Here is an 11,299-nt window from a genome sequence, read left to right as displayed (position 1 = left end):
TGTTATTTTTCAAAGATTGTTGATGAACTAGTTTTTGAACCTTTTTATTTTTGGTTAAAAATATGAATGTACTTTTTGAATTCATTTTTTTTTTTTTGAATTTGTTAGCTATTTGAATGAGATATGGAATCAGATATGGAATAGGAGGATATTTGCGTGAATCAGGGAACAATAAAACTGATTATAATTTAAATTGGAACAGATTTTATTTCCATAAATATAGCACTTTCAGTTAGCCCAGCGTCTGTATTTCCGCTATATTTATACTATATTTAAGTATACCCGTCCACTAGCTAAATATAGAGTCATCTAGCTACGAATTGTAAATATAGAATATGTAGTTATAGGTTGTTAGAAGGAGCTAAAAGGTAGCTGTTTGTGAAAATTTTACTATTTTTATGGATTAAAAAGAGACTTGAAGTCCATATTTATCTACCTGAAATATGAGTGACCCAACTCACTAAAATATGATTTAAATGAGTTAGTTTTCTAAATATGGGCTCAAATTGCCACCTCTAGTTACAACTCAAAAATACTTATTTTTTTCTAACACAAAAGGTACTTTTAGCTTCTCATACATTTGTCCAAACAGGCTAAAAATAGGGGAAAGGGATAATGCATTCTCAATTGAGACAACAAGTTTACTCGTACCAAGTCAACTCTTTGATACATAATTAGATAATGGGATAACAGAATTACTATTAATTATTAAAGGTATATATTAATATGATAATGGAAATAGGTGATAATTTTGGAGTTGGAGTCCTTTGTGGGTCGCCGCTTTTAATATTATATCAAAAAACCGAATTGAAAATATCGAACTTCAAAAAACCGAAACCGAAAGAACCGAACCGAACTAGTTAGGTTCGATGTTTGGTGTCCACCTTAAAAAATCGAAACCGAAATAGCCGAATCGAAATTTGATAAAACCGAAGCGAAGAACCGAACGCCCACCCCTAATCAAAACTATTACTAGTTGTTAATTTGAAATTTGAACTAAACGCTTGTCCTCATGTTTGCTCTTGAATTAAACGCTTGTCCCCATGTTGTTTCTTTCCCCCCAAATTAAAATACTCTTAACACATACCTTCTTTATCATTTGCTACTCTTATCACACTAAATTATATTTTTCGAACTTGTATTAAAAATATAGGCGTATAGTGTCCGAGGTGACTTTCAAAATTAATCTACTAGTTAATAGCTAAAAGATAATCTTTTATTAATATTATCAACCCTAAATAATTAATAGTAAAAGATACTCCATTACTATGGTTGGAAGGGTGGAGGTTCCTTGAATCTTATGAATGAAAAATCATATTACCTTATCGAAGATAATTTATCACTCGTAATACGCCCATGTAATATAATACTGTAATTATCAAATAGGCAACATGATAGCAACATAATTAGTCAGTTTACATTATTTTATTTATCCACAAAATGATAAGCATAGCATCTACACTCTAAACAAATTGCTAGAAATTTGACAAACGCGTATGAGACTCCAAAATTATTTGATTTTATTCCCTCCAATAAATCCATCAATCATTTCTCTCTCTCTCAATTTATTTTTTCCTAAGAAAATGGAGGCATCATTCGTATCTAGAGCAAAAACTGCCTTCCATTCAGCAGCTGCTAAAGCGGAGAAAGTTTTCACTGATATCAAAAAATCTGATCTCATCAACGATCCAGGTTTATCCATCTCATTTCTCTCTCTTTTTTTTTTTTTCAATTAATGTAACGACAATGCAAAGCGCGAACAAATTTACTAGTTATTTTTTCTATTACTGATATACATTTTTAATTTTTTACAGTTTTTTTTTTTCTCTAAACATTCAAAATTGGTGTAGATTTGGATAAACCATTGCCGGCGACGTCAACGAGTGAGATTATTACAGACGATAAAGACGAGTCTAATAAGGTAAATTTTTATCTTCGTTTTTTTTTTTTTTTTAAATATATTATTGTTTTGATTTTACGAGATTTTTCTGTTAGAATGTATATGATCGGGATTTTTTTTTTTGATTTGGTTGATGAAGAAGATGATAATGAGGAAAATAAGGAGGATATTTAGATTTTTTATTTTTAACCTTGTTTGGATTGGTTACTCATTTTGTTAAATAGAACTTCAAATAATTACAGGTCAACTGGCTATTTTGATAACAATCAATCAACTAAGACTTAATTGAAAATTAGGGCTATATGAATGTTCGTATTGCTATATTCAGCTCTATATTTTCATGTTTGGTTGATGATGAAGATGATAATGTGAAGGGAAAAAAAAGAGAATATTTAGATTTTGATTATAAAATTTAACCTCGTTTGGATTTGTTACTCATTTTGTCAATTAGAACTTCAAATAATTGCAGGTCAGCTGGCTAATTTCAATCAACTAAACCTTAATCGGAAATTAGTTGGGGACTTGGGGTCAGCTATCTGAATCATTTGTATTGCTTTATTTACATCTATATTCAGAGGATTTATCATAGTTAAACTATTTTGCTATGATAAAAGAGAATATTCAGATATTGATTTTAACCTTGTTTGTATTTGTTACTCATTTTGTTAAATAGAACTTCAAATAATTACAGGTTTCATTATTAATCAATTAACTATGCCTTAATTGAAAATTAGCTAGGGTCGGCTATATGAATTCTTGATAATGCTCTATTCAGCTCTGTATTCAGAGGATTTATCATAGTTAAAGTAGGTCGCAGTACGGATAGGCTATACTTTGGGAAGATAATATAGGCGGATTTAATTGCCTAATTTCAATTTTCTTTTGTTGTTCTTTTCTACAAGGAGAATAGTAGGGCACAAGTTGATGTCGACATAGTTGTCTTTTTCTTAATTAATCTCATACTGTTATGTTTTAGATATCTTTAACTCGATTTTAGCTGTTTGTTTTATTATATAAATCCAATAGTATAAGTAATCTTAAGGATGTATTGTTTCCAGGACGGAAAGAATTCAAAGTGGAGACCTCCACCAATAAAGGCAAAGCAGGACTGGCAGGAGAGGTTTAAGAACATAAGAATAGGCAAAAGAGGAACTGAGAGCACTGATAAAGCTGAAAGTCCACAAATGGCATATGCAATTTTTGATGAAAATATTTGCTTCACGAGTGAGAGAGAATTACCTGATTCAAAGGTGAGTTATCTCACTTGTTAATATACAACAGAAGGTTCTTAATATACAAAACATTCTGTCTTCGTTATTCCTTGAGCTGCTTTGTCGCCCCTGGTTATTTCTCACATAATTCTACCTTTTGACATGCCACGGTAGCTTTTTGTTAGCGACTGTATCCCTAAGTTGCTCGGACTCTCCAAAATTGTTGCCGTACCCATGTCGGATCCTCCAAAAATGCACTATTTTTGGAGGATCCGACACACACCCATCGACATTTTTGAAGAGTCCGAGCAACATAGCTGTATCCCCATTTCGTATTGTTTCAAATAGGTGCTTATATATCCCCAATCTGTACTTGCAGAAACCCTTATTTATACTTGGTTAAAGCTAAAGATTATTTGTTTTCCTGTATGCTGTTGTCAGACCTATAATAACTATTTCTTTTATATGTCAAACTACTTTCATCTTACCTGGAATCAAATAAATTATGTAAACTTGCATATATTTCTCTCTTATAAGAAATGCTTAGTTGGAGAGCACTTGTTGGTCTGTAACTCTGAAGACCTATCAAAGGAATAGGAGATATCTCATAGCTATGACTCCTTTAGCTGAAATATTTCTTTGTTAATTTTGTTTTGCTAATGTTATGAGTTTCTTTATATTCTCAAGGACTCTGAATCAGGTTCGGCAACGGAAGAGTCAAACCTTCGGGACAGAGATGTCATTCCTCCAGCCGCTGTCATGAAGCAATTAGCTGTAGCTGTTGAGTAAGATATTTGTTTATCTTCAAATTTGGAAATTTCTACCACCTCAATTTTAGTCGGGGTTCTCTATGAATTTTCCCATCTCATTGGCATTTGCATGAAGTGTTTGATTTTACATTGTTCAGTTCCATCATGCAAGTGAAATATCTTCCATATCCTTGTCGTGGTTCAACAAACACCCAGTCTGTGAACTAAAAAAGAATGTTAATCACTTACATGGTTACTTTTTCCTTTGAAAATTGATGATGTGGTTCTGATTCCCTTTTCCTTTTTTCCCCTCTATTGGGTCTTTCCTAGGGCTGGAAAGAGGTGTATTACAATGAAAGACTTCCTAGCTTCATCCAGAGGTTCCTCACCCATGGAGAGGGCTAGCTTAAGCTTATCAGCAGTGAAGTCATTAGTGCTACGTGATAAAGATGACAAATTTGCGGGTGAATTTGGTGCAGATGACAAAGTTTTGGCTCTTATCAATTTACTGCTAGATGCAGGTAGCTGCCAGTTTCTTCAATTATGTGGTGGAATATCTTTCTGTGGTAAATATAATAGTAATTTCTACCTTTAGCTATTTGGATTATCCTGTGTGATTTTCACTTCCACTGCAATATCTGCAAGATACTTGTAGAAGGACATTTTCCTGGAAGGAAGGTAGATTCTGCGAATGCTTCATCTTTGCCTAAGGATATTCATGGTGCTCCTCCTGAGAGTTTTATCGTTAAGCTTGCTGATGTAACTGGACGTATGAAATCACTGCGGAAAATGGCATTATTATGGTGCAAAATTGCTGCAGAAGTAAGTATACTCAACAAAACTAGTTCACATTCAATCTTCTAAGCAAGGGATTCATGTTGTCATAGGAGATTTTTCATGTTGTCATAGGAGATTTTTTTTTCTTTTCACTTACCTGCTTATTGTCATTGCTTATGTCACGGACCTGCTTTTTCTAACATGAATGTGCATTGAGCTATCCATCCTGCTGTTAAGGGAGTGGTTTCTGAAGAATAATATAGCAGCATCACTTTTCACCTCGGATAGAATGTTGCAGCTATATCTTACTGCTAAACTAGTTGGCTCTCTTGAGGGTACTAAACTTGCCAAAAAGCAAATCCTATTCATCTGCAGTGATCCTTGACCGGCAAGGCTAGTAGGAACTAGATGTTCAGGTTCTGATGGTAAAGTTGGGTACTGTAATGCAAAATATATAGTGTATTGATGTATAACAACCTGATGGTTACCATGGTTAGAAGTACATCGTGGATTTATTTCATTTTATGCTTATTTTTATTTTCTTTACACACCCCCCACCCCCAAACCCCATAGCTGATATAGCTTGAATAGTATAATTATCAATCAAGTTGAATTTCGTTTTTCAATCATAGTGATATACTATGACAAGTCTACATCCTTGTTTGAAAGTTTTTGCAAATTGAACCTCTTCACACTCTTCTCCTCTGCTGATTTCTTATTTTTTTCTTTTCCTTGTCTTGATGTGAAGAGTAAAAGAGTGCACTTACTTTTCTTTACTATTTTATGAGCTTATGGAATCCTTTCCAGATTTTGTAGTCCACTAGTGCATTAATTCACCTTCCTGATTCGTTTGAGCTGCAGTGACATATGATATCTTCATGAGTAGATATTATTCTCGTACTCAATTTGTTGCAGATAGTGGACCCTTTTAACAGAATATCATCTTCTAGTTAGACATCAAGTTACACATTAGATCATTTTTCTAATTTATTTGATGTGCTATGAACATAGTTCCGTCTCTAACTGAGTACTACTTCTTCACTCTTCTTTGCATGCAGTTGAGGAGGCTGTGGTCTGAAGGACAATATATCCCTGGCATTCCTCCAGATCAAATTCCAGACCTAAATTCGTGTCTTTTGTATCAGCAATTCCAGGTCATTAACCGTTGCATTTCCAGAAAAAATCGTCGCATTGCAGCCACTGAATCGTTGGATTCGGTTGTCAGGCTAGCAAGTTCAAACAATGATGTTCTTGTTGATGAGGGCACTCTCCCTGCAACTCCCGTCTTGTACGCTAAAGTTAGCACAGGAGAATTAATTCTTCGGTTAGGAGTGGATAGACGATCTGATTTAACAATGCTGGAAACGGGTGAACCTATATACACGCCAGTGATGCAGGTTTGTGGACAGGAGCCGATGTTATGATAAGAATTGGATACCTTCCACTGTTAACTATTAATTGCTTATGACCATGAGTATATATATGTAGGAAGAACCTTTGCTAACAGAAGATCTAATCAAAGAAACAGAGGAGCTGGTGCTCCGAACAGGGAGGTAATGCTTTTAGGCTGTTCTGTTTTCAAGATCACACCTGCAACTGCAAATATCCATAAATGGAGGCCAATCATTAAAATTAGTAGTTTAACACTTACTCTGCAAAAACATTTACTTTACTATACCTTGTTTGCACTAAATGTTGCTCAGGAATGACTCAGTAATTGTGGGTCTTCTTTTTCTTGGATAATGGTCACTAATCATCATTTTATTAAAAAAAAAAAAAAGTTGCCATTAATCATCAATGTTGTTCAAACTGTTTTGAATTTTCATCTGAAATGCTCGTCTTTCCTGTTATCAGTCTTGGAGCTGGTTGCTCTCAACTCCTGTCTGACATGCAGGCTTTCAAGGTGAAGTTTCAGTAATAGAATCTTTAATTTAGAGTTTCCTGAAGTACCTTGTCAAGCTGGCAGTTTGGCAGTATCTGACTGAAACTAACATGCAAATTTCTGAACTCTGCTAGGCAGCAAACCCTGGGTGTATATTAGAAGATTTCATTAGATGGCATTCTCCTCCTGATTGGATGGAATATGATGCAAATGATGAAATTAATGAAACCCTTGATGCTAATGACTCATTGTCTGGAAGAGGCCAACTGAGTAGTCGAATGCAGAAAGAAGGTTTTACTCTAATTAACTCAAATTTCATGCCACAACACCCACCTCTTGTTTTCTGAATCTCATTTCAATTGCTGTACTTCAGATATTTTTTCTGTCATACATGAGTCTTGCTTGTTTTGGGGTCTTCTTTAGCCAATAGGGTTTAAATTGACCTTCACTTTGATCTGCTGAGTCAAAAAAAAATTGTTACATGTTTCTATCTGCTAGCAGCCATTGTTAATCAGTCTTCAGACTTCATCTGCTCCGGCTGCTCTCTGTTTTATGAGGTGATAAGGGGCTTGCATAGTTCTCAAATAAGAAAAAATATTATACCTTTCACTTCTGTTATGCCTGGAAAAGACAAAAGTGCTGTGTCAATGGATTGCTTTAGATAGAGTCCTAGCACAAGCAAATGATTATAGCAGTTATTCTTGAAATAGCACTTATTGGTTTTGCTTAAAGCTTTCTGATAAATGCAATGTTATTTTTTACTGGAGTCCTATGATTGTTTGATTCATGAAAATAGATGAATGGAGAAAGTAGAAACTTAAACAAGGTTATTATTTGATTTGCTTGTATTTGTATAAAGATGAGACTATTCCTCAAATTGGACTGTACCACGAATTGGTTTAATTTGGCTATTGGTCACTTGTAAAGTGTGCAGACCTAGAACAACTGCTATTGGTTACATCACTGAAAGCAGTTAATATTGCAGAATCATGAACAGACAAAAACAGTTTTATGTTTGTGGGGTAATTTTATCTTGTGATTTTATGTATCTGTTAACATATTAGATGTCCGCTGTATTCTTCTCTTATAAATTATAGTCACACACACTAGTATAGGCCATACGATAGGCTATTTATTAAAAAAGGACGCTGCTAAAATACTAGTGCACTAGTTGTGGATACACAAGGAACAACTATAGGCCATTTAGCACAAGTGAGACAGAACTTTCCGAAATGGTAGCTTTCTCAGTCTAGTAACTCCACTGGGTCTTAGTAGAAGAAAGATTCTTTGAAGTACGTGCAGCAATTCTAGGTATGACAAGGGGTCTATTGCCTTACTCATAATGCTAAGCAGGTTGTAGAAGAGTATTTTTAAACTAGGTGTAACTGGTATTTGGGGTATTTTGTGGTTTTGATGGTGAAGTTTCAGTTTTCTTGTGGATGGAACAAAATACAAACTTGCACTAAGTTTGAAGTGTCTTCTTAAGACCCCTCACGGTTGCATTATGATTGTTGATCATGTAATAAGTACAAACTATTTTTGATTGCATTCCAAGCAGAACAGGTCGAAGAAGTGTGCAAAACTTTATCTGACAGGTTCTGCTGATTGATGTTTTTAGGCAACTTGTGGCGCGAACTATGGGAAACTGCGAAGCCACTGCCGGCTGTTAGACAAACTCCACTATTTGATGAGGATTTGGCTGTGTAAGTTTTTAAGTTCCAGGTCGGCTAAGAAGATCTAAACAATGTGTTTTGATTTTCTGAAAGGAATTCTATGGTGCGTTCTGTAGGGAAAGTATTCTGGATAACTTAGAGGATATATCGCCACATGAGCTTTTCAAGCAGCTGTTTATATCTCTTGTAAGTCCTCTTATCCATGTTTGAAATGTGTCTGGTCTTAATTTTTATCTGTCTCTTCTGTTACTCTCATTCCTCACTCTCAAAATGAAAGAATTCAGCCACTGCCGTTGGTAATAAAAACCGGAAATGAATAATCCCAGATATATAATCTCTTTCAAATGAATGTCAATATGCATTTTTCTTTTGGAAGCAGAAACTCTCGTCATAGTATTAGTTCCATGTTGAAGAAGGATTTTTTCTGTTATTGTTTCAAGACTTGGTATCTTTCATTTTGAACATAGGTTTTGAATTTGTATCAGCCTGTCTAATGTGGAAAGTTCATCTTATAAATTCAAATATACATCTGATCAAAAAAAAAAAAAAACTCAAAATATACAGTTAAAAAAAATTCCATTTTTTGTGCGTCCTTTCTTTGTCAAGAGGAAAAAGTTGATGTAATTTGTGCGAGACCCGATTTTGTTTCCTATATTCCATATATTTTGGGTAGCCAGATCAATTTTATAGATATAAATTGCAGTTCATTTGGTGATGCTTAGTAACCTTCAAAGTTAATTTTCTACTGTCATCATGTCCTTCCCTCTCACCTTCCCATTACATATAAACAGAGCATCGTTCTGGCTTGGTTGGCATTTTTTAGCTTCCAAATCTCAAAGACTAATTATTTATGTAATTTGCTATTTAAATTTCAGCTGGGATCAGGATTTGTAACTGCTGAAGCCACCCTTTCCAACAACTCAAATTTATCAAAGCTGTTCTGCGATTGTAAAGAATATGTCATTGTCACCTGTCAAAGAAGCAACTGGGTTGAGAAAATTGATGAGTTGTGCCAGGTATGTCTTATCTAACTTGTTGGAGGTTAATAAGGTTGCGGACTGCTTGTGGTGCTGGATACAAGCACAAGTCTTGCTCCTTAGATGTGCTTGTGCATTTGACATCATCTCATGGACTGGCTTATAATAGACTAATAACTTTTCGCCCCTAGGCTTTAGTTCTCTAGTAAAATCACAATACATAATGTGTCGGTTAGGCACACATCATGAGTTCATGCTCTGTCACGGACAAAACCGAATGTTTTAGTGGCCAACAATACAGGAGCTGGTCCATTATCCGCAGAGTTTTGAAGTGTGCACTAGCCAATGAGATATTAAGGTTGGGATATGATGGAAGCAGGGTTCTGGTGCTTGTTAGAAATCTCTCTGTAATTTTATTAGCCCTATAGTGCAGGACGATGCTACATAGAATCATCGATTTGGACCCAAACTTTGCTAACAGCATTTGTGATTTGTGAATGTCATATAGTTACTTTAATAGGTTGTTCTGCTATGAAGAATTACAATTAATTTTTTTACTAGGTCTACGAGACTGTAGAGACAATGGTACTCAGTCCAGATGAAGTCATAAGGATCACATTTCAACCTGAAGAACCTACTGCTGCGCCCGCAAATGAATTAAAAAGTCGATTCAAAAGGCTGAGTCTCATTTTTGGTAACAAGGATAAACCATCACCGCAAGGCCAAAAGAACCAGGAGGAGAGTCCGTTACGCCAACCATTCTCATCGATGTTTTCAAAGAAACCTCCCAAGCCTGGAAGTTCATCTCCAGCTGATAAACCTGTTACACCCGTTGAAAATGACTGGACAATTGTATAAGAAATGTTTTTTGCTCATTGTGCAAGTGTAAATTCATGTTACTAGTTTAGGCACAGAGACCCGATGAATATCCCTGCATTGTGAGTTTCAGCTGATGCTCGTGACGAAACGGTTAATGTAAGAATCTATCAAAGATTCTAGTGTATCTGATATGATGGGAGTTATTTTTCATGAAAAACATTTTTCGGAAACATGTTTTTCATGGAAAAACATTCCTCGAAGATGCTTGCAAAAAGTTTAATATTCCCATTATTCTATCTTAATATTATGATATATTGATAAAAGCGTCAATATAAATACCTGTAATTACGAAAATATATAGGTTTTTTTATTCAGAAATAAATTCTAAGATTATTCCTATTCATACTTAAAATCAGACGCTTCATTAGTAAATTCCAACGTCAGTGTATCCTTTTAGGATGGAAGAAATCCTAACTTGTTTAGGATTTGGATTTGTAGTCAAACTCATATATATAGATTATAGTGTAGTTTGAATTCTCCCCTAAAAATTAGCACTTTTTTCTTGTGGGACAAGTTTTTTTTTCTTCTCCTATCAACGTACAATCTCTTCAATTCTCTCCATCTCTTCTTCTTTTTTATTTTACAACAATGACCTATTTTTCGTAATTGTGGTTGTCTTCTACCTCCTTTTTTCTTGTTTGCTAAATTATGGATCAGGAATACTTAGAGATGCTGGAGGAAGCAAACAAATATATATATATATATATAGCTGAACAAGAAGCAGGAACTTTTCTATTTTGATCAATTAAGCCCTGGAAGTTGTTTCTTTCTTCCACATGGTGCTCGAATTTGCAACAAATTGCCTGAATTCACAAAGAATGAGTATTGGAAAAGAGGCTACGAGGAGATTTGGAGTCCAGATATATACAAGATGCAGTTGTGGGAAATTTCTGGCCATGCTGCAAAGTACAAGGAGAACATGTTCATGTTTGATATTGATGACAAAGCAGATCAATTCGGGTTGAAGCCAATGAACTGCCCTGGACAGTGTAGAGTATTCGGTCACAAAGTTCGTTCCTACAGGGAACTGCCACTTCGTCTGGCTGATTTTGGTGCACTTCACAGGAACGAGGCTAGTGGGGCGCTTACAGGGTGAACCCGTCTCAGGCAATTTCACCAGGACAACGCTCACATCTTCTGCAGGTAGTCACAGGTTAAGGATGAAGTCAAGGGCGTCTTAGATTTCATCAGCTACGTGTATAACATATTCGGTTTCAGTAATTTTGACCTCAAGTTATCGACGAGGCCTGA

The 11,299-nt window shown here is 35.1% G+C and overlaps 1 protein-coding gene across 2 annotated transcripts; it reads left to right on the top strand.

Annotated features, from left to right (window-relative positions):
• Positions 1 to 1,405: 1,405 nt before the first annotated feature.
• On the top strand, positions 1,406 to 10,218 carry LOC132616975 (uncharacterized). 2 transcript variants are annotated; one of them, XM_060331792.1, is made up of 14 exons: positions 1,406 to 1,692; positions 1,851 to 1,921; positions 2,959 to 3,150; positions 3,799 to 3,896; positions 4,191 to 4,426; positions 4,516 to 4,682; positions 5,696 to 6,034; positions 6,126 to 6,190; positions 6,492 to 6,540; positions 6,654 to 6,810; positions 8,138 to 8,222; positions 8,309 to 8,378; positions 9,068 to 9,208; positions 9,731 to 10,218. In XM_060331792.1, the coding sequence occupies exons 1-14, from the start codon at positions 1,497 to 1,499 to the stop codon at positions 10,025 to 10,027; spliced, it is 2,163 nt and encodes a 720-aa protein (XP_060187775.1). In that variant the 5' UTR covers positions 1,406 to 1,496; the 3' UTR covers positions 10,028 to 10,218. The 2 variants fall into 2 exon arrangements, with proteins under 2 accessions (XP_060187775.1, XP_060187776.1); XM_060331793.1 differs by having other exon boundaries at positions 1,409 to 1,692; positions 4,191 to 4,381.
• Positions 10,219 to 11,299: the final 1,081 nt, after the last annotated feature.

This window comes from Lycium barbarum, chromosome 11, assembly GCF_019175385.1.
Source record: "Lycium barbarum isolate Lr01 chromosome 11, ASM1917538v2, whole genome shotgun sequence".
In the NCBI taxonomy this organism is placed as follows: domain Eukaryota; kingdom Viridiplantae; phylum Streptophyta; class Magnoliopsida; order Solanales; family Solanaceae; genus Lycium; species Lycium barbarum.
This window is presented reverse-complemented; position numbering and strand designations above follow the sequence as displayed.